Source organism: Lepidochelys kempii, chromosome 27 (genome assembly GCF_965140285.1).
Source record: "Lepidochelys kempii isolate rLepKem1 chromosome 27, rLepKem1.hap1, whole genome shotgun sequence".
Lineage (NCBI taxonomy): Eukaryota > Metazoa > Chordata > Testudines > Cheloniidae > Lepidochelys > Lepidochelys kempii.
In genome coordinates, this window is record NC_136406.1 from 4,711,766 (window position 1) to 4,739,708 (window position 27,943).

General features: G+C 49.7%; 1 protein-coding gene across 4 annotated transcripts; it reads right to left on the minus strand.

The window, feature by feature from the left end:
- Positions 1-1,573: 1,573 nt before the first annotated feature.
- On the minus strand, positions 1,574-27,933 carry LOC140904047 (Ig-like V-type domain-containing protein FAM187A). 4 transcript variants are annotated; one of them, XM_073326250.2, is made up of 5 exons: positions 27,821-27,933; positions 24,696-24,847; positions 9,567-9,699; positions 8,027-8,129; positions 1,574-3,020 (listed from the first exon to the last, which is right to left on the minus strand). In XM_073326250.2, exons 2-5 carry the CDS (start codon positions 24,836-24,838, stop codon positions 1,696-1,698), a joined length of 1,704 nt encoding a protein of 567 aa, XP_073182351.1. In that variant the 5' UTR covers positions 24,839-24,847; positions 27,821-27,933; the 3' UTR covers positions 1,574-1,695. The 4 variants fall into 4 exon arrangements, with proteins under 4 accessions (XP_073182351.1, XP_073182348.1, XP_073182349.1 ...); XM_073326247.1 differs by lacking the exon at positions 27,821-27,933 and adding an exon at positions 27,395-27,814; XM_073326248.1 differs by lacking the exons at positions 24,696-24,847; positions 27,821-27,933 and having other exon boundaries at positions 1,574-3,046; positions 9,567-9,654.
- Positions 27,934-27,943: the final 10 nt, after the last annotated feature.

Here is a 27,943-nt window from a genome sequence, read left to right on the forward strand (position 1 = left end):
GGAGAGGGAGGTGAAGAGCCCCTCAAGGAACAGAGCTGAGAGGGTGCAGGGCAGAACTGATGTGGGGCAGATCAGTTGCTGGACCAGGGTGGGCAGACATAGGGGTGGTTGCTGCTGAAACAGGGGCCAGAATCACTGAAATATCAGGGCTGTAAAATGAGTGCTGGCTGCACTGATCATCACCCACACCCGTGTGTGGGGCGGGCCATCCTCAGTCAAAGACAGACCAAACCCACAATATCATGGTCTTTTAAATCACATGATTTTGGGCCAGTCTCCTGAGTCTGGAGTCTGACTCATGACGTTTGAACCTGTGGGGTTGGCCATGCTGCAGGAGGCTCCTGGTCTCAGCTGCACAGACTGGGTGCTCTCCTGGGGACTCAGCAGCTGCCTCCTTTGGATGGCATTGGCATCACCAAGGCATGCCCCAGAATGCATTGCAGGCCCCAGATAAGGGAGCCCACTGAGGTTGGAGAGAGATAAGGAACCTACCTGTGCCTAGGGTGACCAGTCAGCAAGTGTGAAAAATATGGATGGGGGTGGGGGATAATAGGTGTCTATATAAGACAAAGCCCCAAATATCGGGACAGTCCCTATAAAATCGGGACATCTGGCCACCCTACCTGTGCCCCACCCTGAGGCTTGGGGGTTTAGGCTGGAGATTCTCCCCGCAGGGCACCCTATGGTTCTGGGTGTGTACGTGAGAGAGAAGAACCGAGGGTAACTTTTTCCAAGCACAGGGGAGACAATGAGGATGGGGGAGCTGAGCAGCAGGAACCCTTCATGAGGAGCCTACAAACAGGTGCTCTGGGGAGGGGCTGAACTGACTTGCTGCTGGAGCCATCAGACTAGAGCCAGAATTTCCAAGGGCTCAACACCTGCAATTGGGGGCAGCATTCCAAAGAGCTCAGCTCCCCTTTAGATGCCAAGATAAATGGTTGGACTTTCAGAAGAGCCCAGCGCACTGTGGTGCATGTTGGCTGCTGAGCCCTTGAAAAGCTGGCCCCTTGTGCCTCAGTTTCCCACCTGTACAATGGGGATAATAGTAAGGTACTTAACCGTCTTCATACAATGCTTTGAGACCCTTGGCTAGGAAAAATAAAGCCTTGTCTACATTACCACTTACTTTGGCGTAACTTATGTCTCTCAGGAGTGTAAATAAGCCACCCCCCGAGCGACGAAAGTTGCAATGACCTAAGTGCCGGTGTGGACAGCGCTTCTCCCACCAACATAGCTACCACTTTCGGCGGAGGTGGAATTATGCTGATGGGAGAGCTCCCCCAGGGGCATACAGCATCTTCACCAGACATGCCACAGCGGCGTAGCTGTGCTGATGTAGCACTTCTAGTGTAGACTAGCCCTAAGTAAGTGCAAAATATTCGTATTATTTTACTGAGTGACTTGCCCAAAGTCACACAGCAGGTCAATGGCACAGCCAGGAACAGTCCCCAGAAGTCCTGGTTCCCAGACTCTGTCTCTAACAAGCTGAATGCCGTTCTCATTAGGGTTCAGTTCTCTCTTTCTCCACAATGAAAGGAAATGAATGAACATGCACGGGTAGCATTTTGCTTGTATTTATTGCTAACGTGCATTAGAAAAATTCCCAATAGCCCAAGCGAAAATGTTCCAAGACATAATCATGAACAAACAAGAGAAATAATTTCCCTGGCCTGCAGGCAGCGCTCGTCAGCGAGGCTACCCCAAGAGAGTGCATCTGAACGCATAATAGCAGCAGCGGCTGATGTGGATGCCGACGAACACCATGGTGATGAGGACATAGCTTGTGAGGATGGCCTTGATGGCATATCTCGTCTCAGGGTCATCGAGGGTTCGCTTACGGTCACCTTGGAACCGCACGGAGAGCCGGAAGCCAGCAACCATTTGCCCCTCACGCCAGCAGTAGTAAGTGCCCCTGTCGTCCAGCTGGGTAAATCGAATGTGCAGGTGGTTGCCATGGTCAATGAAGACCCGCATGCTTTTGTTGACCCCAATGAGGAAGCTGGTGCGGTACAGTCGAGTTGAATCTTTGTCCCACGCCACTGCATGCTCTGGCCTGGCCCCGGGGCAAGCAATTATCAGACCGCTGCCGAGGTGTTGCTTGTGGAACTGAATGGGGACTTTGGGCAGCCAGGGTTTCTGGCCAACCTTTGCAATGAGATTGGAGATGGACAGCACTCCTTCCTCGGGGCCCTTTCTCTTTACACAAGGCGTCAGGCAGCTTCGGATGACAACCTCAGGCTTCCTGAGCCGGATGGTGCCCTGGAAGCGCCTAGGGACAGATCTTGAGCCACAGGACACCACGTCTGTCGGGACTGTGCGGTACCTGGGGTAGAGGTAGGCGCTTTTCACGTAGCAGAGACCAATTCTCCATTGCTCACCTCTCACTCCACAGCGGTCACACTTGGTCCAGTCCCAGAAGGTGGTGAACACGCTGAAATGCTCTTCTGTATGATCCTTCTGTGGGTGCTGGTTCCTGTCCTCAAAGGCCACAGTGATGGCCTTGGAGGACTGCACATCCACATCATAGCCATAGAAGAAGTCCCCTTCCTTGGTACCACAGAGATAGTGGCCTGAATCCTCCACCTGGGCCCGGAAGACGATGAGACTGAACATCCTAATGCTGAAGCGCTTCAGCATGTGGCTGCCCACACGGATGTGGCCTGAGTCCAAGAACATGGTTCCATCGAAGTCGGTTAAGACCTTGGTCTGCCGGCTGCCCATGCTCTTCTGGAAGTACCACACGACTGAGGTGACTTCCTCTGGCTTGCACTTACAAGAGAGCTCAAAACTCATGTCAGCCAAGTAGGCAGCATTGTCAAACATCAGGAAGGCTGGGCAGGGTGTTTTCTTGAATACATCTTCCTTCTCCATGATTGCAAAGGCATGGAGAACATCTGCCATCCCAAGGAGAATGGCAATTCCAACCAGCCTCATCTCCATTAACCAGTCTAGATCCTCAATCAAGCAGTGTGATGGAACGGCATCAAAACATCTCAAGATCCTTACTGATCCTCTTGTCACTAAGGTTAACAGCCAGAGAACAGCGCTGGGACAAAGATGATTTTAATATGTTTCACTATATAAGTATGGGTTTTGTAGTCGAGTTTGGCAGTAGACTCTCCCCTCTGGAACTGCTTTGGTTGATGGGAGAAGGTAGATAGCAGTTGGGATTATCTCATCACGGCCAAATGCTTGCTGGGGAAGCTATTGTAAAAGGTGAGTGTACTGTTTGAAAGAACTTCGTGTTTGTCCTGTGCTGAAGGTTCAAGGCTATCGACTGGGTGTTCAGAGACATTAACTCTAGAACCTTCTATTTTTGTCTCACGTCGGTTCTAGAATGTGAACACCGCCCTGAGAATGGGCGTCTCAGGAAAGAAACAAGCCCTCGCAGCCCAAAGCATGTTACAGGCATGTACACAAAGGTACCATGGAAACGCAGCCACCTCTGAGTGGAAGGCAACAGCCATATAAATCATTGGCACACAGCACAACTGTGGGATGTGGCAGGGCACCTCCCATGCCTCACCGGCCTCTGCGTTACTCCCAGGCAATGGGGGCTGGAATAAACCAGTCTGACTCTGGAAGGTTTTCCTCTTCACTCCTGTTCTATTTTCCCTTCTTATACGGTGGGCCTCACGGTAGGCCCAAGAAGTCCCTTTCAGCAAAACAACAGAGTCCCCCAGTGCAAACAGAAAAGCTTTCCCTGCCTCTTCTTCCCGGGTGCTACCGTACTACACAGGATCCTACTAGCCAGGGTTTCCCCAAGCAGCGTTATCTTTGTTTCTTTCCCTATAGGGAGGGGAGACTGCTTTCCAGCCAGAGGAAGCTTTTCCTTCCTCCTTCCCCCCGCCCTTGCCCTGGCTGCAGCCTGTCTCTCATCTCTCCCCTCCCCTCTCTCACCAGAAAAGGGGGTTTTAAAGGTCACTGGAGCCCTTAACTGGGCCCAGGTGTCTCTAGTTAACTTGAGGTCACCCTTTTTCAGCTCGTAGGGAACAGGGCCTTCATCATTTTAGGGCTGATAGATCTGCCCTCCACCACTCTATCCTGCCCAGAATATCAGGGCAAACATTGGTTGTGAACACTGATGCAGAGCAGACAAGACCTCCATTGTTTAATGTTTTGGTTGACATTGGATCCCATGTACCCCTCTGGGAGAGATGGATGGGGAGGGCTCAGCACTGTCTGGATTTGACCCCATGGTTCCAGGGGGTCTTGGGATTTCAAACCAGACACTTAGGCCATTAAGCCCTCCCTGCCTTCAGCTTTCCAAAAGCTAGAGCTGGGGGCACTGGATTTCATAGAGTCATAGATTAGGGTTAGAAGGGACCTCAGGAAGTCATCTAGTCCAACCCCTGCTCAAAGCAGGACCAATCCCCAACTAAATCATCCCAACCAGGGCTTTGTCAAGCCTGACCTTAAAAACCTCACAGGAAGGAGATTCCACCACTTCCCTAGGTAACGCATTCCAGTGCTTCACCACCTTCCCAGTGAAATAGTTTTTCCTAATATTCAACCTAGACCTCCCTCACTGCAACTTGAGACCATTGCTCCTTGTTCTGTCATCTGCCACCACTGAGAACAGCTGAGCTCCATCCTCTCTGGAACCCCCCTTCACGTAGTTGAAGGCTGCTATCAAATCCCCCCTCATTCTTCTCTTCCGCAGACTAAACAAGCCCACTTCCTTCAGCCTCTCCTCCTAAGTCATGTGCCCCATCCCCCTGATCATTTTTGTTGCCCTCTGCTGGACTCTCTCCAATTTGTCCACATCCTTTCTGTAGTGGGGGGCCCAAAACTAGACGCAATACTCCAGATGTGCCAAATAGAGGGGAATAATCACTTCCCACAATCTGCTGGCAATGTTTCTACTAATGCAACCCAATATGCTATTCACATACAGGGTATGGGACTTGGGAAGACCGGGCTGGTGGCTCCCACCCTGAGCAGAGCTCAGCTGCTTGCCCCGGCTGGTCTGGTTAGGATGGGACTTCCTCTTCCTCTGCACAGCACCCAGGGCGAGGTCAGACCCACCCCCAGATTTCCACCCCAGCTCCAGGAAGCTCTGCAAACTCCCCTCCCCACAACTCCCTGCTTCCTGTACACATCACACCTCAGCTGCAGGGGGAGAGATCACTGTATGGGGAGCTTCTCCCCCATCCACCCCACCCCTATGCATCCAGACCCCCTCATACCCAGACTCCCCACCTGCGCCGAGCCTCACCCCCTGTGATGTTATTGACAGGAACTGTGACCGTACAGATCATTGTTGCAACCAGGGTCCTATGGTTGCACCAGGTCTTGTACAGAGGAGGTTCAGTGGGGTGTCCATGGAAAGGTTATAGTTTGCTGGTTATGATTATGCTGTCTGTATTTGTGCATCATTTTTGTATTCAAAGTTATGAGTATTGGCTATGAACTTGTTTGATTCTAAGTAGTCTCAGTGAAGCATTTTCTCAGCTTCTTGAGAAAGGACTATTCTCAGTAAGTGCCCAATCAAGAAACATTTAACAGACAATGGACTTTGGGAGATGCCAATCCACATCTGAGCTTTCCTGTTCAAACTAACATGTAAACAGTGGCACTGGCCTGCAAAAAACTGAGTCATGCATGAACATCTGACTTGCCCAAGTGGCTACAGGCTCCATCTTGTTGTGATTTTGCACAGGAGAACAGAGGGGTTTCCACCCACAAGAGAGAGAATATAAAAGGCCCTGGAAACCCCTCCATTTTGTCTTTAGCTGGCTCAGAAGATAGCCTCTCCACCGCAAAGAGATGCCTGAAAGAAACTGGAACAAAGGACAGTAACTATGGAGGTGTGAGTGACTGCTGGACCCAGACTAGGAAGGAATCTAGTCTGTGAAAGAAGCTTATTGGAACATCTCTGAGGGCGAGATTTACCTGCATTTAGTTTCCTACTGTATTAGGCTTAGACTTGCGTGTTTTTGTTTTATTTTGCTTGGTAATTTACTTTGTTCTGTCTGTTATTACTTGGAACCACTTAAATCCTACTTTTTTATATTTAATAAAATCACTTTTTGCTTATTAATTAACCCAGAGCAACTAATTAATACCTGGGGGCGCAAACAGCTGTGCATATCTCTCTATCAGTGTTATAGAGGGTGAACAATTTATGAGTTTGCCCTGTATAAGCTTTATATAGAGTAAAATGGATTTATCTGGGGTTTGGACCCCATTAGGAGCTGGGTATCTGGGTGGTGAAGACAGGAGCATTTCTTAAGCTGTTTTCAGTTAAGTCTGCAGCTTGTGGGGGACATGGTTCAGACCTGGGTCTGTGTTTACAGCAGGCTAGTGTGTCTGGCTCAACAAGACAGGGTACTGAAGTCCCAAGCTGCCAGGGAAAATGGGCTCAGAGGTAGTCCCAGCACATCAGGTGGCAGTCCAAAGGGGGTTTCCGTGACCTAACACATCACACGCCCCCAGAACCCCACCTGCCAAGCCCCACTCCCCCTGAACATGGACCACCCCAATGAGTCACCCAAAGCCAGATCCCCACCCCACCGAGCCCCAACCAGCTGCACCTGGATCCCCACGCCACTGAGCTCCACTCCCCCCAGCATCTGGACCCCCACACCAGATCCACATGCCAAGCTTTATCCCGCCCACACCCAGAACCCTCCCCCCCCCCCGCTGAGCCCCAACCACCTTCATCTGGACCCCCCTGTAGAGTCCCATTACCGTTGCACCCAGAACCCCCAACAAACCCCTGTGCCTCCAGATCCCCCCCACACCCAGATCCCCCACTGAGCTCCCCACACCCAGATTGCCCCATACAGAACCCTCTCAATCCACACCGGGATCCCCCCTCACTGAGCCCCTCCACACTTGGATTCTGCTGGGCTGAGCCTGCCTGCCCACACCTGGTGCACCTGGCATGGAGAGGCAGGGCCCTGGGGTGTTTCTTGGGCAGGCCCAGTCCTGACACTGTGTCCTGGGGGGAGCTGCAGAGTGATCTCCCACCTCTGTGCAGCCAGTGGCCTGTGCTCCCCAATTCCATGCTGGAGCCTCCACATTTATCTGACAAATAAAATTTGCAGAATTTTTAATTTTTTGGTGCAGAATGCCCTCAGGAGTATGACTGTGGAAATTAGCAATGTACATTCCATATATTTATTCCAGGTTCTGTTTAAGCAGGGCGTCAGATCAGTCCTAGATATGGCTGTACACATGAACCCATTCCACACTTGGCGGTTACTGTTTAACTATTATAATACAGCTGCTTATGTTTCTAAAATCCCCTGTTGACCAAAAACGCGTGGCCAGAGAAAAGAATAGAGGGGGATTCATCTTCTCCCACTAATACTAGAGTGATATTTCCCATCCCCAAACAATATATTCAATACAGTACTACTGATTCACAGCAAGTGTTGTCTCCTGTGTGATGGCCCCTTCCCCAAGATAATCCTTCTGGTGACTAATATTTATTTGTACCAGGCCATTCTTCTAAGTAGGTGAAGCAGGTACAAAGTAAAACTCAATCAACAACTTTCTGTAGAAAACGGGTCTCTCACTGTCCCTCCATCTTTGATAGAGCAGTACAGGAAAGGTCCCTCCTGGCCCTCAGCTCCTATAATCCTGGTGGAGCGTGAGCTGTAGCGGGAGCCTGTGCTCCTTCAGCTAACGCAGTAACATTTCACCAGCTCTTTAATTAGTCTGTCATCTGCCTCCTTTCGCTGGCCAGCCCCCCCCAGATGGGTTTCTCTCTCAGCCTCATTCTGCTCTTCCTGCAAAGCAGCTGTACCTGCTTCAACTGTGCCCTCGGGAAGGCCATCAGCACCACAATTCCTGCCCATGCGCTGTAGTTTCCCGAACAAGTCCCTGCAGCTATCCTTCTCCACCTGGCTCAGGAGAGCCACATTTAGTCCAAAGCGCTTGGTCCCAGAAAGGCTCTGTAATATCTGAAGGACAGCTTCTCTGTCTTCCCTACAGGCATGCTCGGCCAGCACCACAAGAAATTCACCCAGGAGGCCAAAGCCAACATCAGCTTGAAAGATTCTGCCCAGGTCCTTACCGCCGAGCTGAAACAGGAACTGGTATCTTTCCTGTCCACTTTTCAAGCATCTGCGCCAATATCTGTAAAAGTCTGCAGACGTTTCAGGGAGTCCATCCCATCCCTGGATGAAAAAGATGGTCAATAACAGTTACATAAAACAGGTGCAGAATCCCACCAGCTGGTGGGGGTTGGGAGCAGAATTCCCTCTGGACAGGTCATTCCATAACTGGTAACTGAAAGGCTGTGCTATCACTGAGTTTAATTCGTAAAGTCAAAATGGCTTTGCCACTCAAGTTTATGGTAAGTATGAGTGAGAGTGGGTGAGGGTGTGTGTTGTGCTGGTAGATTTTTTTGATTTGTGCAGTAGGTGAATGAGAGGTATGGGCTGTGGTGAGGGGCTATGTGTGTTAGGGGTTATTGTGTGTGCTGGTTGTGATGTTGTGTGTGGTTGTGTCTGGAGGAGTTGTGCTGGGAATTTGTGTTGATTTGTATTTGAGGGGTGGTGCAGGGAGATTTGTGTTGAACAGCGTCTGAGGGAATGCTGGGAGATGTGTGTCGATTTGTGTATGTAGCAAATGAGGGGTTGTATGCTGTGGTGAGTGTGGTGCTATGTGTTTGGGCTTGTTGTGTTGATTTGTGTGTGGATGATGCTGGGAGATTTGTGTTGATTTGTCTGGGTATGTGTGTTATGGTGGGGAGTTTGCACAGATTTGTTGGGGGAGTTTATGTAAAGTTATATGGGTGGCAATTCAACCTTTGAAGAACTGTGGCAACTGGTCCAAGTAATTCACCATCTGTGCAGTCTCCCTTATATCACTCATTACAACCAATGAAACTGTTGTATACAAATTACATGTAGCATAAAGATACTGATTGGTTGAGTTAGCTCTCATATCACAATGGCTAGAACTCTTGGCATGGCATAGACAAATGCATGCCTTGCTGTCACATGGGTGTAATTCATAGCATCAGAATGGCTGAGGACTAAAAAACTGGAGAGTAACAGACCAGCAATCCGAGGGATGACTGAACAAGCTGATATTCTAAACAAAAAGAGCTTTCAGCCATGCTTGTGGCTGTTTCCACCATTTCACACTGACTCAGAAGACATTCTATGCTTCAGAGTGACACCCAGATGAATCCTGGAATATTATTATATAGATTGTTCCCTAGGGGCTGCTTTGCACTTTCCTCTGATGCAGCTGGTCCTGGCCATTGTCAGAGATAAGATGTAGGACTAGATGGACCGTTGGTCTGATCTACTGTGGTGATTCTGGAGATTTCTTTTACTGCTTGTCTACACATTGTGCTAAAGCTATTGTGCTTTAAAATTCACCCCCGCCAACCAAATTAACTTTTAAGTGTAGACAAGCCCTCATCAGCTCAATCCACTTTGGAAGTAGATTAAACTAAAGCAGAACAAGGTACTCATATTCTGGAATAAGTGTTCATACATGGAATTATTCTGGAATAGCTATTGCATTTTAAATTCACACCCTACCTTAATTTGAATTAACTTTTGTGTGTAGACAAACACTAATGGAGTTTTCCTCCTCACCTGGGCTAGCTCCATCTCTCTGTCCTGCTTGCCATTAGCTTGGGTAGCATAGGAATTCCAAAGAAGGTTTTTCTTTTTTCCCATTTTGTCCTTTTTCTCTAGAGGTTTCAGGTGTGATGCTAGCACAATATCCCTGCAGGAAATATAGAGGGAGCAGTAAACCCAGCAAGAGCAAATATCCTCTTGAAATTAGCGCCATTTCCAGTTTGATTCCTCTCTGTGAGACTGGCACAGTCACTGAGTTTGTAGTGCAAAGTTCTACCATGTAAAAGATCTGGGTTCAAATCAAGATCACAAAATCTCTTGTGGCCAGATTATATGTTCCCAGTTACTGCTTACTACTACACAGACTAACATGCAAGAGATCTAATTCCACTTCTCAAGTCTGATCTCTCATACTCTGAAACCTGTCATCCCAGAATGAAAAGGGGCTAAGGGCACTGTGACAGAGAGTTTGGACCTCTGTCCCTAACTGATAGTTCCTAACTGTCACGGAGTCCCTGGGCGATGCTCTGGAACTGCTCCCCATGAAGCCAGTCAGGGCTCTGGGGTAGTCGCCTTCCTGTGAGCAGCCTGTCTTCAGGACACACAGCTCACACAGCTTCCACCTTCCTGGGTCTGACCTCAGAGCATTCAGCATCCTCTGCCCCTCCGTGCGCTTCCCCCCAGTGAGTCCACTCAGGTGGGGCTCCTGGGGAAGCCAGAGGGTCCTGCACCCCAACTTCGCAGTCAGACGGGACTCTCAGCCAGCCAGTAAAACAGAAGGTTTATTAGACGACAGGAACATGGTCTAAAACAGAGCTTGCAGGTGCAGAGAACGGGACCCCTCAGCTGGGTCCATTTTGGGGGGCAGTGAGCCAGACAACCACGTCTGCACTTCACTCCATGTCCCAGCCAGCCCCAAACTGAAACTCCCTCCAGCCCCTCCTCCTCTGGGCTTTGTTCCTTTCCCGGGCCAGGAGGTCACCTGATTCCTTTGTTCTCCAACCCTTCAGCTCTCACCTTGCAGGGGGGAAAGGGCCCAGGCCATCAGTTGCCAGGAAACAGGGTGTTGGCCATTCTCTGTGTCCAGACCCCTGCACACACCTGCCCTCTAGGGCTTTGCAATGATCATACACCCTTACCCCACCCCCTAGATACTTAAGAACTGCATAGGGGAAACTGAGGCACCCCCACAATATTCGGAGGAAACATTAAGAACAGGCCCACTTCGTCACACTAACGACAGAGAGGGAGAGAGCGAGTGTGTGTCAGAGACCTGCATACTGGTCTGTGAAATGAGGTTTCAAAGTGGTAGTTAAGCCTTTGGAAAGGAAGCTATTACTCATCCTTACAGATCTTTGTATCCTCATTGGGCTATCTCTAAGGTCTGGTATACACTACAGAGTTAAGTCGATGCAAGGCAGTTTACATCAACCTCACTACGGAAGTGTCTACACTTAAATTTCACTCCTGCTGATTTAACAGCCCAGGTCCACCAACTTAATAACTCCACCTCTGTGAGTGGCATAGAGTCAAGGTCGATGTAGTTAGGTCGATGCAGTGTCAGTGTAGACACTTTTCAGAGTAGCAGCCGTGTTAGTCTGTATCCGCAAAAAGAAAAGGAGGACTTGTGGCACTTTAGAGACTAACCAATTTATTTGAGCATGAGCCTTCGTGAGATACGTGCATCCGATGAAGTGAGCTGTAGCTCACGAAAGCTTGTGCTCACATAAATTTAGATACAATTTAGTAGACACTGTACTGCTTACGTGAACTGTTACTGGCTGTGAAACACTGTCCCACAATGTCTCACACTGACAGTATAATCGATTCAAGCACTCCTGGTGAGGATGCACATTGCCGACACAAGAAGCAAAGTGTAGACATGCACAAGTGATGTAATTACTGCAACAGCTGTATGCGGACATAAGTTAGGCCCACTTAAATTTGTAGTGCAGATATGGCCTTAGAGAAAGCAGGAAGCTTGAGCCCTTATTGCATGTATAGAGCCTTGTCTACACTCCACAGTTTTGTCAACAAAAGTCAGCTTTCATCGACAAAACAGTGGAGGTGTACATACTGCAATGTTCCTCCTGCCGATGTAACTCCCTTGCTACACCAACATAATAAAACCAACTCAAAGAGAGGCATAGGGCTGTTTGCAACATGGTTAGAGTGACACAGCGTCAGTGTAGGTCCTGTGCTTGCTTGCGTTGCCCTAATTGGCCTCCAGGAGGTGTCCCACAATATCCATTATGACCACTCTCGTCAGCAGTTTGAACTCCACTGCCCTGAAGGTACACATGTGTGCACCCCTCCTGCGTTTAAAGGCCCTGGAATTTTTGAAATTCCTCTTCCTGTTTGCTCAGCGGGGACAGTTCACACAGCATCTTCCCAGCTGACCATGCCGGCTTTCCACAGTAAACGCGCTCCTGCATGGAATACACCAGAACTGTTGGATCTGCTGGATCTGTGGGGAGAGGAGGCTGTGCCGTGGCAGCTTTGCTCCAGCATAGGAACTTTGATATCTAGTATGATTAATGTTCAGAAAGCAAGCACCACAGGGATCATTCAAGGCAGCAAGTAAACATTGCCTGGCCGAATGCATCACTTAAAGCCACATTACTGGGAATAATTGTCAAAATGCTCCTTCAAAGCCTCCCTAATTTGAATACTCCCCCTGCTGTACCCCTCTTATTACCCTGGTATCTGGCTGCTCAAAATCAGCAGCCAGATGATCTACCTCAGTGCTCCACCCCTGAGGAAACTTTTCCCCCTTCCCTTTGCAAATGTTATGCAGCGCAAAACAGGCTGCGATAACTATTGGAATATTTTCCTCATTGAGGTCTAACCTGACAAAAAGGCAGCACCAGCGACCTTTTAATCAGCCAAAGGCACATTCAACAATCATTCAGCACCTGCTGAACTTGTTATTGAAGCACTCCTTGCTGCTGTTTAGGTTCTCAGTGTAAGGCTTTGTGAGCCATGGGACCAAGGGGCAGGCCGGGTCTCCCAAGATCCCTATGGGAATTTCCACATCCCCCGATTGAATCTTCTGGTCTGGAAAGTCCCAGAATGTAGCTTTCTATACAGTTCAGTGTTTCTAAAGATTTGAGCATCATGCACCTTCCCTGACCACCCTGCATTGATGTCAGTGAAACAGCCTCGGTGATCCACCAGCACCTGCAAGACCCTGGAGAAGTAGCCCTTCCGGTTCATATACTCTGTCACAAGATGGTCTAGGGCCAAAACTGGTACATACGTTCCATCTATCACTCCACCACAGTTAAGGAATCTCATTGCCTCAAAGCCATCAAGTATTTCCTGCATGCACATTACTGAGAGTCACAGTCCTTTGCAGCAGAAGGTAATTAATGGCCCTGCACACTTGCATCATCACAACCCTCACGGTGGACTTTCCAACTCTAAACTGATTCACGACTGAAAGGTAGCAGTCTGGAGTTGCCAGCTTCCACACAGTGATCACCACTCGCTTTTCCACAGTGAAAGCAGCTCTCGTTTTGGTGCCCTTGCACTGGAGTGCTGGGGCAAGCTCCACACACAATTCCAGGAAGGTAGATTTGTGCATCCAAAAGCTCTGCAGCCACTGCTTATCATCCCAGACCTACATAACAATGCTATCCCACCACTCAGTGCTTGTTTCCTGAGCCCAGTACCGAAGGTCCATGTGCAGCTGCTCCATGAATGCCAGCAGCAATCTTGAATTATTTCTTTCCATGGCACACAGCAGGGCAGGTACCACCAATTCACTTTCTGATTCACAGCTTATGAAATACTGCAGGACCAGCTGCATTGTGTTCATAACACTCATTACCAGACGGGTGAGCAGTTCAGGATCCATGCTTTCAGGCAGAGATGAAGGGCACACAGTTAACAAGGGCTGTTGAAAAACATCATGAAACAAAGTTGGAAGCCCATGGAATGATAGGACAGAAAGAACTGCATCATGGGATGGTAAGCACGTCCCCATGATGCACTGCAATCCGTTCCCAGAGCTCCCAGAGGCAGAGAGGGGTGAGTTGCACAGTGGGATAGCCTACCAACAATGCAACACTTTCTCTGTTGATGCAAGAGCACTGACTGTGGACACACTCTGCTGACACAAGGAGCGTTGTGTGGACACGCACAACCAAAGCGGTTTATGATCATCAATGTAACTTAAGTCAACTTAACTCTGTAGTGTAGACATGGCCTAGGTAACTGGAGAAAACTGATTCGGAGAACAGGGGTGGGTGCCCAAGATCAGGGGAGGTGTATGCAGGTATGCCAGCTGGTACAGATGGAGACTATTGATAATAAAAATCTCCAGACACAGAATGGCCTTGGTAACTAGTCATAGATTTTAAGGTCAGAAGGGACCATTATGATAATCTAATCTGACCTCCTGCACAACGCAGGCCACAGAATCTCACCCACCCACTCCTGTAACAAACCCCTAACCTATGTCTGACACTAAACTGGGAAGAGAGGTAGATACGCTGGAGGGTAGGGATAGGATACAGAGGGACCTAGACAAATTAGAGGATTGGGCCAAAAGAAATCTGATGAGGTTCAACAAGGACAAGTGCAGAGTCCTGCACTTAGGACGGAAGAATCCAATGCACCGCTACAGACTAGGGACCGAATGGCTAGGCAGCAGTTCAGCAGAAAAGGACCTAAGGGTTACAGTGGACAATAAACTGGATATGAGTCAACAGTGTGCCCTTGTTGCCAAGAAGGCCAATGGCATTTTGGGATGTATATGTAGGGGCACTGCCAGCAGATTGAGGGATGTGATCGTTCCCCTCTATTTGACATTGGTGAGGTCTCATCTGGAGTACTCTGTCCAGTTTTGGGCCCCACACTACAAGAAGCATGTGGAAAAATTGGAAAACGTCCAGCGAAGGGCAACAAAAATGATTAGGGGACTGGAACATATGACTTATGAGGAGAGGCTGAGGGAACTGGGATTGTTTAGTCTGCTGAAGAGAAGAATGAGGGGGGATTTGATAGCTGCTTTCAACTACCTGGAAGGGGGTTCCAAAGAGGATGGATCTAGACTGTTCTCAGTGGTAGCTGATGACAGAACAAGGAGTAATGGTCTCAAGTTGCAGTGGGGGAGGTTTAGGTTGGATATTAGGAAAAACTTTTTCACTAGGAGGGTGGTGAAACATTGGAATGCGTTACCTAAGGAGGTGGTGGAATCTCCTTCCTTAGAGGTTTTTAAGGTCAGGCTTGACAAAGCCCTGGCTGGGATGATTTAGTTGGGGATTGGTCCTGCTTTGAGCAGGGGGTTGTACTGGATGACCTCCTGAGGTCCCTTCCAACCCTGATATTCTATGATTCTACTGAAGTCCTCAAATCATGGTTTAAAGACTTCAAGGTGCAGAGAGTCCTCCAGCAAGTGACCTGTGCCCCACACTGCAGAAGAAGGTGAAAACCCCCAGGGCCTCTGCCAATCTGCCCTGGAGGAAAATTCCTTCCCAACCCCAAATATGGTGATCAGCTAAACCCTGACCATGTGGGCAAGACTCACCAGCCAGACACCCAGGAAAGAATTCTCTGTAGTAACTCAGATCCCACCCCATCTAACATCCCATCACAGGCCATTGGGCACATTTACCGCCTATAGTCAAAGACCAATTAATTGCCAAAATTAGGCTATCCCATCATACCATCCCCTCCACAAACTTATCAGCCAGATATGTCTTTTGCCCCCACTGCTCCCCTTGGAAGGCTGTTCCAGAACTTCACTCCTCTGATGGTTAGAAACCTTTGTCTAATTTCAAGTCTAAACTTCCTGATGGCCAGTTATGGCTCTTGGGGGTGGGGGGTCTCTGCCAAAAATGCCATGCAGCTCTTTGTAAAAGAGGTATGGCTGCAGCTCCACACCAGAGTGACTGTTGGCCTCTCTTGCCTTCTGGTACACCTGCCGCACTTCCTTGGCTTTCATGTGCCTCTACTGAGGGTCCCTCTCTTAGCCCTTCTTCACCATGCCCGGAGCGATCTGCTCATAGATATCTATGTTTTCATGGCTGGATCAGAGCTGTGCTGCACAGCCTCTTCTCCCCACAGTCCTGGGAGATCCACCACCTCCTGGTTACTCCAGGCAGGAGGGCAGCTGCAGCATGGTCAGCTGCTAGGTAAGCTCTCCATGCCGAGCAAACAGGAAATGGAATTTCAAAAATTTGCAGGGATTTAGAGGGGGGGGGAGGCATATACCTGTGTACGTGGGCACTGGGCAGTGGAGTTCAAAAGGGTGACCAGAGCAGTCATGGTGGGGCATTGTGGGACATCTCTTGGAGACCATTAAAGTCGACATAAGTAATGCAGTGTCTACACTGACACTGTGTCCACCTAACTACATTGACCTAAGCACTAGGCCTCTTGCAGAGGTGGAGTTATTAAGTCGTGTACTGAGCGATCTACTCAGTTGAAGCAACATTTTAGTGTAGCTGCTTCCAGACTTAGGCGAACGTAAACTGCCTTATGTCGACCTAACTCTGTAGTGTAGACCAAGCCTGTCTCTCCCATGACAACAGGGACTTCAACAGTGGTGCTGGAATCAGAGTACAGGGCAACTGCTGACTGCTAGAGGAAGCTTTGGACAGTAGCATAGCAAAGGCTGAGAACTGGATGTGATGGGAACTCATGGAAGTGATTCTGAGAAAGATTAAAAAGAGAAAAACTACAATGTAGCTTGTCAGGGTTCCCTCCCCACTCTGAACTCTAGGGTACAGATGTGGGGACTCGCATGAAAGACCCCTAAGCTTATTTCTACCAGCTTAGGTTAAAAACTTCCCCAAGACACAAATCCTTCCTTATCCTTGGATGGGTACTGCTGCCACCCCCAAGTGAGTTAGACAAAGATTCAGGAAAAGGGCCACTTGGAGTTCCTGGTTCCCTAAAATATCCCCCCAAGCCCCTTCACCCCCTTTCCTGGGGAGGCTTGAGAATAATATACCAACCAAATAGGTAAACCAGATTCTTAAAAAACAGAACTTTATTATAAAGAAAAAAAAGTAAAAGCAGCACCTCTGTAAAATCAGGATGGAAGGTAACTTTACAGGGTAATCAGATTCAAAACACAGAAGATTACCCGCTAGGCAAAATTTTAAAGTTACAAAAAAACAAGGATAAACCTCCCTCTCAACACAGGGAAAATTCACAAGCTAAAAAACAAAAGATAATCTAACGCGCCTTGCCTTATTTACTTACTCTTTTTGCAATATTAAGACTCATTTTAGGATGATTTTAGGAGAAAGAGTTTTCTGACCTGATGCTTCTCTGCTTCCCCAGAGAACACACACAAAAAAAGAGCACAAATAAAGCCTTCCTCTCCCTCCCCCGCCCCCGTCCCGCCCGCTCCCACCCCCGATTTGAAAGTATCTTCTTTCCCCATTGGTCCTTTTGGTCAGGTGTCAACCAGGTTATCTGAGCTTCTTAACCCCTTACAGATAAGGAGGAATTCTAGGCTATGCTTAGCTGTATGGTTATGACATAGCTGGATACAGATGGATGAATAAATGGAAAGGAAGGAGGACATACAAACACTTCTGGGGTCTAACATGGCATATGTTTAACAGCTTGGGAATTGTTGGATAGCATTGGCGGGCAACATGTACTTTAGCTACATCCTCACTCTATAGTGGGTGGGCAGAGACATGCACTACAGTGGGCCACAGGCTTGTACCTATGCCCCCAGACAAGCTAGCAAGCTCAAGTTCTGATGACATACAGGAACTTGTCTGGGGATTTATATGTGGATGGTTGGGGAGAAGGGGGTTGGGCTTAAACATGTGTCAGACCTGCTGTGTAGACATGCCCTAAAGGGAAGCAAAGACTTACCTTATTCAACTGAAGCTTCAGGAACAATTTAGGGAGATTGAATTTAATTACCCAAAACGTAATTTGATCAAGGCATGAGTTAGCACTGTTACTGTGAAAGTGTCACAGGATCTTTAATCACCCTAGGTGGCCAGGGTCTCAGTTTTATGTCTTCTGAAAAGGTAGCACCTCTAACAGCCCAGTGACCTCTGACACAATGCTGGAGCAGTAGTCTCATAGTACCAATAAGAGTGCCATCTCTACCTCCTTCTGCACCCAAAGAATCTCCTTGAGGTCTCTCATCTAAATACTGACCCACCAAACCCCTACTTCATTTCCCAAAACCGACAGGATGCCAGTGAAAGATGCAATTGTGTCACTGCAGGACATTCATTTGATCACTCTTCCCTTGTAGGAAAGAAGGGCTTAAAAGCCAGATGCAAAGTGACCAAAGGGAGCTAGCAAACAGGGGAGTTTGTAGGAGGGAGAAAGAGTAAACTCAGCATGGTTCAGAAAGGCTACATCGCCAAGGCCGACACTGCTCCTGGCTCCTCCACCTGCTCCTGCGTCCAGACAAGACAACCCAGCCATGGATGTCTCTACCAGGTCCTGATGTGGAATTGCAGAAACTGTGGCCTGCATTTCCCCATCACAGAAAGCCAGGCTGGGGGGACCATCCAGTGTGAGAGGGGCCTACTGGTACAATCTCTCAGGAAGCAGGAGGGAGAGCTACAGGAGGAGGAGCCTAGGTTGAGGAGCATCCATGCATATGAGGAATTAATTGAAAATATTCATATGGAAACATCCAAGCTTGAGGCAGCAATCCAGCTGGTCAGGACTGAAGGAGCGTCACCAGGGGAGGAGAAAATGGCTCCTTCACAGGGAGGAAGCTGGCTGCTGGTTACTTCTGGCAGCAGGCAGTGCTCCCCACCCCTGCCCCACTCCCAAACCACTATCTAGAAAGATAAAAAACTGGTATGCTACCCTGGCAACAAGGGATGAGGAATTTCCCCAAGGGTGGAGGGGGAGAAGCCATGTATCCCAAAGGTTGGGAGGATCGCAGCCACCACTTCCAGGAAGAAACTAAGGGTAGTGGTGGTCGGTAATTCCCTTCTAAGGATGATGGAGGCATCCATCTGCTGGCCTGACATGGCATCCTGGGGCCCATATCCAAGACATTATGGAAGGACTGCCAAGGATTATCCAGCCCTCTGACTACTACCCTATGCTGGTCATCCACGTGGGCAATAATGATAATGCAAAGTCTCACCCTGAGCAGATCAGAAGTGACTACAGGGTTCTGAGAGTGAGGGTGAACTGGTTGGGGGCACAGGTGGTGTTCTCATCATTCCTTCTCGTCAAGGGTAGGGGCCCAGGCAGAGATAGATATCCTGGAAATAAATACATGGCTGCACTGATGGTGTCGCCAGGAGGGCTTCGGTTTCCTAGACCATGAGATGCTGCTCTGAGAAGAAGGACTGCTGAGCAGAGATAGAGTCCATCTATCAAGGGGAAGTATATCTTTGGATACAGACTAGCTAACCTAGTGAGATGGGCTTTAAATTAGGTTTGATGGGGGCAGGAGACAAAAGCCCACATGTAAGTCCAAAACAAGAACCTGTGTGAAGGGTCAGAATCTTAGGGGAATGTGGGCATGTATACTAACGCAAGATGTACGGGAATAAACAGGAAGAACTAGAAATACTAGCGAATAATCACATTTATGACATAACTGGCATCACAGAGAGTTGGTGGGATAATTCACATGACTGCAATATTGTCATAGAAGGGTACAGCTTGTTCAGGAAAGACAGGCAGGGAAAAGAAAGGAGGAGGTGTTGCCTTGTATGTCAAAGGTATACACACTTGCACTGAAGTTGAGATAGAAGTGGGAAGCAGACTTGTTGATAGTCTCTGGATAATGATTAAAGGGGTAAAAACCAAGGGTGCTGTCATGGTCGGGTCTACTACAGACCCCTAACCAGGAAGAAGAGGTGGATGAGGCTTTTTTTAAATTAACAAAATAATTCAAAACACAGGACTTGATGGGGATGGGACACTTCAACTTCCCATATATCTGTTGGGAAAATAGCATAGCAGGGCAAAGATTATCCAACAAGTCCTTGGAGTGCATTGGAGACTCGTTTTTATTGCAGGAGGTAGAGAAAGCAACTAGAGGAGAGGGTGTTCTAGATTTGATTCTGACAAATAGGGAGAAATTTGAAGGTGGTTGGCAGCTTGGATGAAAGTGATCGTGAAACGATAAGAGTTCATGATTCTAATGAATGATAGGAGGGAGACATGCAGAATAAAGACAATGGAATAAAGAAAACATCCTGTTACAAGCAAGCTTAAGGGGAAAAAAGAGTTCAGGAGAGCTGGCAGTTTTTAAGAGGCATTATTAAAGACACAAGAGCAAACTAGCCCAATGCATAGGAAAGACAGGAAGTATGGTAGGAGACCACCCTGGCTTAACCTGGAGATCTCCGTCCTGAAATTCAAAAAAGAATCACAGAAAAAGTGGCAACTAGGTCAAATTACGAAGGAACATGTAGGGACAAACATGTAGGGACAAAATTAGAAAGGCCAAGGCACAAAACAAGATTAAACTGGCTACAGACATAGAGGGTATTAAGAAAACATTTTACAAATACAGTAGAAATAAGAGGAAGACCAAGGACTGGGTAGGCCCATTACTCAATGAAGCGGGAGAGACAATAACAGAAAAGGCAGCAACAGCCAAAGTTTTAAATGCCTTTTTTGCTTCAATTTTCACCAGAAAGGTTAGCAGCGATTGTGCAACTAACAGTGAAAATCAGTGTAAACGAGGTAGGATCGGAGGCTAACATAGGGAAAGAACAAGTTGAAAAGGGCTCAGGCTATGTCTACACTATGCAGCTTTTAGCGACATGGCTGCGCCTCTACAGCCATGCTGCTAAAAGGCGCACAGTGTAGCCGATGTTTGTCAGCAGGAGAGAGCTCTCCCGCCAACAAAAAACTTCCACCCCAGCTAGCAACATTAGCGTTGTTGGCAGGAGAGCGCTTCTGCTGACAACGCTCTGTCCACACCGGTGCTTGTCATCAGCACAACTTTTGTCTTTTGGGGGCTGTTTTTTTAACACCTCCGAACGACAAAAGTTTTGTCTTTCACTTCCCAGGGTAGACAAAGCCTTAGACAAGGCAGATGTCTTTATGTCAGCAGAGCCTGATGAAATACATCCTAGAAGACTCAAGGAGCTGACTGAGAAGATATCTGAGACATTAGCAATTATCTCTGAAAACTCATGGAAGACAGGAGAGATCCCAGAGAACTGGAAAAGGGCAAATATAGTATCTAGCTATAAAAAGGAGAATTAAGGACAATCCAGGGAATTATAGACAAGTTTTTACTCCTGGGAGAATTCCCTGCCACTGTGCATGCGCAGAATTCATGTCCCCCACAGAAAATGACTTTCTGACAGGGAAGCAAAGGGAAGCTGCAAGAGCAGTCACGCACCACGCCCTAGCTGCACAGATACATTGTTTCAGGCAGCCAGCAGAGAGGTAAATCACTGCAGGGCTGGGGACACCCCTGCCAGTGGCTCCTACCCTGAGCCGGGATCAGCTGCTAGTCCCGGCTGAGCTGGAGGCAGGAGAGGACGGGACTTCCTCTTCCCCTGCAAGCAGTGGCTGGGGCTGTGTCAGAACCACCCCCAGAAATCTCTCCCAGCTGCAGGAAGCTCAGCATCCTCCCCTGCTTCCTCCTCACATAGTTCCTCAGCTATGGGGGCAGCTGCTCCCCCATCCACCCAACCCTTGTGCATCTGGACCTCCCCTACTCAGACACCCCTGCCAAGCCTCACCTGGTACTCCCAGAACTTCTCAGCCCTCCATACCCAAACCCCACCCCACTGAACCTCAACCCCTGCATCAGGAGCCTCCCTGCACCCAGATCCCCTGCCTCCGGCTCCCCCCACCCCTGCACTCAGACCATCTCCCACTGAGCTCCATGCACTCAAACACCCACCCTGATGCCCCGCCTCCTGCACCACCCTGAGCCCCCACATCCAGACCCCCACGCCATTGACCTCCAACTAGCTGCACCCAGACCCCCACTCCACCAAGCCCCACTCCCCAGCACACAGACCCCTTCGCTGAGCCCCAACCACCTTCACCTGGAAGCCCCTGCAGAGTCCCATTACCTCTGCACCTGGAACCTGCCCCCCCAGTGAGCCTCTGTGCATCCAACCCCACCCCCCAGCTAGACCCTCCACTGAGCTGCCTGCACCTAGATTGTCCCACACAGAACCCTCTCACCCCACACCTGGATCCCTCCATACTGAGCCCCTCCACACTTGAATCCTGCCTGGTTGAGCCTGCCTGCCCCACATCTGGTACACCTGGCACAGCGGGGCAAGATCCCAGGGTGTTTCTGGGGCAGGCCCAGACCTTGTGCTGTGTCTGGGTCGGATGCAGCCTCACTGCTGAGTCCATGTCCCGGGAGTGGGGGAGCTGCTAGGCAATCTCCCACCTTCGTGCAGCCAGTGGTCCATGTTCCCCACTGCCATGCTGGAGCCTCTGCATTTATTTAATGACAAATAACACTTGCAGAATTTTAAAATATTGTGCGCAGAATTTTTAATTTTTTGGCGCAGAATGCCCTCAGGAGTAACAAAGTCAGCTTAACTTTGTTATCCAGGAAGCTAATGGAGCAAAAATAATCAATCAATCCATTTGTAAGCACCTAGAAGTTAATAAGGAGATATGTAACAGTCAAAATGCATTTGTCAAGAACAAATCATGTAAAACCAACCTAGTATCCTTCTTTGACAGAGTAACAAGCCTTGTGGATGAGGGGATGCAGCAGATGTGATATATCTCAACTTTAGTGAGACTTTTGATACTGTCTCACATGACCTTCTCATAAATAAAGTATGGAAATATAGCCTAGACCAGGGGTGGGCAAACTTTTTGGCCCGAGGGCCACATCGGGGTGCGAAACTATATGGAGGGCTGGATAGGGAAGGCTGTGCTCCCCAAACAGCCTGGCCCTCGCCCCCTATCCGCCCTCACCCACTGCCTGCCCCCTGACTGCCCCCCTCAGAACCTCCGACCCATCCAACCCCCCCGCTCCTTGTCCCCTGACCGCCCCCTCCCGGCACCCCCTGCCCCTAACCAGCCCCCCAGGATCCCACCCCCATCCAACCCCCCCCCGCTCTCTGTCCCCTGACTGTCCCGACCCCTATCTACACCCCCGCCCCCTGACAGGCCCCCCCAGGTCTCCCACACCTATCCAACCCCCCTGCTCCCTGTCCCCAGAATGCCCCAACCCCTATCCACACCCCCGCCCTCTGACAGGTCCCCCGGAACTCCCATGCCCTACCCAACCTGCCCTGTTCCCCGACCCCTGACCACTCTCCCCCCCCAGAACCTCTGCCCCATCCAACTGCTCCCTGTCCCCTGACTGCCCCCCGGGACTCCCTACCCAACCCCCGCCACTGCCCCCTTTCCATGCCGCTCAGAGTGGCAGGAACTCACAGCCCTGCTGCCCAGATGGAGCCAGATGCGCTGCCCATGCAGCGGCGTAACTATGGGGGGGATGGGAGGGGCAGCAGGGGTGGGGCTGGTGGCTAGCCTCCCCGGCCAGGAGCTCAAGAGCCGGGCAGGACAGTCCCGTGGGCCGCATGTGGCCCGCAGGTCGTAGTTTGCCCACCTCTGGCCTAGACAAACCTATATAAGATGGATGATAACTGGTTGGAAAAAGGTACTCAGAGAGTAGTCACAGTCAAGCTGGAATGGCATATCGAATGGGGTCTCACAGGGATCTGTCCTGGGTCTGGTTCTGGTTCTGTTCAATATCTTCACAAATTATTTGAATAATGGCATAGTGAGTACACTTATACAATTTGCATATGATGCCAAGCTGGGAGCAGTTGCAAGTGCTTTGGAGGACAGGTTTAGAATTCAAAATAATTTTGACAAACTGAAGAAATGGTCTGAAATAAACAGGATGAAATTCAGTAAGGACAAATGCAAAGTACTACACTTAGGAAGGAATAATCAGTTGCACAAATACAAAATGGGAAATGACTGCCTTGGAAGGAGTATTGCAGAAAAGAATCTGGGGGTTATAGTGGATTACAAACTAAATATTAGTAAATAATGTAATACCATTGCAAAAAAAGTGAACATCATTCTGGGATATATTAGCAGGAGCATTGCAACAAGACACAAAAAGTAATTCTTCCAGTCTAGTCAGCACTGATAAGGCCCCAACTGAAGTACTGTGTCCAGTTCTGGGCAATGCACTTCAGAAAAGATGTTGAGAAATTGGAGAAAGTCCAGAGGAGAGGAACAAAAAATGATTAAAAGTCTAGAAAATAAGGCCTACAAGGAAAGATAGAAAAAATTGGGTTCGTGTAGTCTGGAGAAGAGAAGACTGATGGGGGACACGATAACAGTCTTCAAGTACGTAAAAGGTTGTTTCAAAGAGGAGGCTGCTTTAAAGAGGATAAATTGTTCTCAACCACGGAGGACAAGACAAAAAGTAATGGTCTTAAATTGTAGGAAGGGAGAAGAGTAGACATTAGGAAAAACTGCCTACGTATATAGGTAGTTAAGCACTGGAACAAATTACATAGGGAGGTTGTGGAATCTCTGTCACTGGAAGTTTTTAAGAACAGGTCAGACAAACACCTGTCAGGGATGATCTAGACCGGGGTAGCCAGCCTGAGGAGGAGCCAGAATTTACCAATGTACATTGCCAAAGAGCCACAGTAATACGTCAGCAGCCCCACATCAGCTCCACGCCCCCGCTCCCAGCGCCTCCTGCCCACTGGCAACTCTGCCAATCAGCACCTCCCCCTCCCTCCCCACACCTCCCGATCAGCTGGTTCATGGTGTGCAGGAGGCTCTGGGAGGGAGACGGGGAGGAGCGAGGGCATGGCAGGCTCAAGGGAGGGGGCAGGAAGGGGTGGAGTGGGGGCAGGGCCTGGGGCAGAGCCAGGGGTTGAGCAGTGAGCACCCCCCGGCACACTGGAAAGTTGGCACCTGTAGCTCCAGCTCCGGAGTCGGTGCCTAGACAAGGAGCCGCATAGTAACTTCGGAAGAGCCGCATGGCGCTCCGGAGCCCCAGCCTGGCCACCCCTGATCTAGATAAAACTAACTCCTGCCTCAGCACAGGGGACTACTATACTAGATGACCTATCAAGCTACCGTCCAGGCCTACATTTCTCTGATTCTCTGATTAACTAACATGAAACTTTCATCCTGATGAAAGAAACATTTGATTGTTATATTCCCAATTCTGTGATTCACCATAGAAAACAAAATCCTGCAAACCTGAATTCTTCATAGGATGCCACCTTCTGGTGAACGGCTCGGAACTTGGCATCGTTTTCTCTTTGATACTTTTCATCAGCAGCAACAGCAGCCTGCAGTTCTCTCTCCAAAGCACAAAAATCTATTGCTCCAGTTTCCTCCATTTCAAAAACCTGAGAGCCACACATATAACCACGAGAGTGACTTCAGGTGCATAAGCATCAGACAAGAGATACTCCTCACTCTTTCCCATCTATCCATTTCATCACTAGAGATTTTGTTAGACTCACTATAAGTAACTAATAGTACAGCGTGTCATGCGTTAATGATCCCACCTCAGCCAGGCAAACTCCTGTCTTAAATAATCACTTCAAAGTATGCCATAGGTGCTGGAACTAAGGGTCTGGGGGTGCTGCAGCACCCCGACTTGAAGTGATTTCCATTATATACAGGGTTTACAGTTTGTATCAATGGGTCTCAGCACCCCCACTATATAAATTGTTCCAGCACCCCTGAAGTATGCCCAAATTTTCCAGTGCAATTTTGTTTAACCTGTAGTTAAAGACCACCCTCTACTACACAAATGCTTTTATTCTGGACTCCCATTTAGTCACTGAAAACAGGCATCATTATATATCACTATCATCAGACACCCTAAACGTTGACTTAAGACTGCCAGGATATAAACGTTGCTAAAAATACAGACTAAGAATGTTACAGTTAATAAAGCCTAAGGGTCAAAAAGAACGGCAAGGGTCATGTTGCCAGAGAGTATAAAAAAATTTACAGCTCACACATACTCTTAACAATATTCAGGGTCAGATACAGACACTGAAAATAAAAACACTATGTGCCAGTCAGGCACGCTTCCTCATGCTGAGTAGCATGTTACTTTATTTCAATGGCAATACTCATGGAGTAAGGTACTTTTCAAAGTGCATAAGGGTGTGACACCCTGTGTTTTATTTTCAAAGTGCTGAAGAAAAGCTCCATGTAGCTCAAAAGCTTGTCTCTTTCACTAGCAGAAGCTAGAGAGACAAGGTGGGTAAGGTAATATCTTTTATTGGACCAGCTTCTGTTGCTGAGAGACAAGCTTTCAAGCTACACAGAGCTCTTCCTCAGGTCGGGGGTCGCGAGGTACTCAGAGTGTCACAGCTAAATAAAAGATCGAACAGATTACTTATGCTAAATAACGAGGAGTCCTTGTGGCACCTTAGAGACTAACAGTTAGGCCTGAATAAAGACTGGGAGTGGATGGGTCACTACAAAAAGTAATTTTCCCTCTGCTGATACTCACACCTTCTGGTCGACTGCTGGAAATGGGCCATCTTAATTGCATTGGCCTCATTAGCACTATAAAAGTAATTTTACCTCTCTTGGTATTCACCCCTTCTTGTAAACTGTTGAGAATCGGCCACTTCCACCTTAATTGAATTGGCTCATTAGCACTGACCCCCCACTTCGTAAGGAAACTCCCATCTTTTCATATGCTATAATATATATTCTTCTTACTCTATTTTTCACTTCATGCATCTGATGAAGTGGGTTTTAGCCCACGAAAGCTTATGCCCAAATAAATGTGTTAGTCTCTAAGGTGCCACAAGGACTCCTCATTGTTTTTGCTGATACAGACTCACAGGGCTACCCCTCTGAAACCTGTCATTATGCTAAACAGCACATATTCTAAGGGGCCGTTAAAGGTAAAGTGGTCCATTAACATCCCTGTGCCTTAGGACACCCCCTTTGTGTAGGGTTTCAGAGTAACAGCCTAGTTAGTCTGTATCCACAAAAAGAACAGGAGTACTTGTGGCACCTTAGAGACTAACAAATTTATTAGAGCATAAGCTTTCGTGGGCTACAGCCCGATGAAGTGGGCTGTAGCCCACGAAAGCTTATGCTCTAATAAATTTGTTAGCCCCTGCGTGTAGGCTTCCCACACAATAACTATAGCTGGGATGGTCCCGGCAGGGGCTCTAGACCAAGGGTGGGCAAACTACTGCCCGCAAGCAGGATCCGGCCCTCCAGCCGTTTTAAGCTGGCCCTCGAGCTCCCACTGGGTAGCGGGGTCTGGGGCCGCTCCACGTCCCACTCTGGCGCTCCACCCAGGGCGCAGGGTCAGGGGCCGCTCCATGTGGCTCCTGGAAACCACAGCATGGCCTCCCTACAGTGCACCAACCGGGGAGCAGGGTTGGGGGCCGCTCCACAAGGCTCCCAGAAGCTGCGGCATGACCCCCTCCGGCTCCTACATGCTCCAATGGCCCCCTCCGGTGCTCCAATGGGAGCTGCAGGGGTGGTGCCTGCGGACGGGGCATGCTGCTGCTTCCAGGAACCACTTGAGGTAAGTGCCGCCAAGAGCCTGCACCCCTGAGCCTTTCCCCAAGCCCCAACCCCCTGCCCCAGCCCTGATCCCCTTCCCACCCTCCAAACCCCTCATCCCCAGACCCCCCTTCCCCTACCCCAAGACCCTGCCCTAATCCTCCTCCCGCCCTCCGAATCCCTCAGTCCCAGCCCGGAGCACCCTCCTACACCCCAAACTCCTCATCCGCAGCCCCACCCCAGAGCCCGCCCGCACCGCCCAGCCCTCTTCCCCAGCCCAGCCCAGCCCAGCGCCCCCTCCCACACCTTGAACTCCTCATCGCTGGCCCCACCCCGGAGCCCGCACCCTCGAACAGAGCCCTCGTCCCAACCCCAATTGTCTACGCATTCATGGCCCGCCATACAATTTCTAGTCCCAGATGTGGCCCTCGGGCCAAAAAGTCCCCCCATTAGCTCCGGCTCTACGATTCCAACGGTGCCCCCCGCCCCAGGGTTGCCAGGGAGCAGCCAGGGGACGGTTGCGGTGACGGGGCCCCCCGCCCCAGGGTTGCCAGGGAGCAGCCAGGGGACGGTTGCGGTGACGGGGCCCCCCGCCCCCGCGGGATCACAGCGGCCCAGCGAAGGGAGCAGGGGCCCTGGCCACGCTGGGGCGAGTCCCGGCTTCGCTCCGGGCCTGCGGGGGACCCTGGGCTAGCCCCGCCAAGGGGGCGCAGAGCTGGGCGGGACTGTTCCCGCCGGGACCGGTCAGTGCAGGGGGCGGCTCGGGGCCGGGCCCCCAGGGAGCTGAGCCCACCGAGCCCCGGGGACCCCTGCTCCGCCCCCGGCCTCACCTGCCGTCTCCATAGCAACGGCCGCGCCGCGGGGCCGAGGCCCCCGGCTAGAGGTGTCCCTGCCAAACGCCTGATCAGAACCGACTGCACAGCCGAGACGGTCCGGCCCCAGGGGCCGCGGAC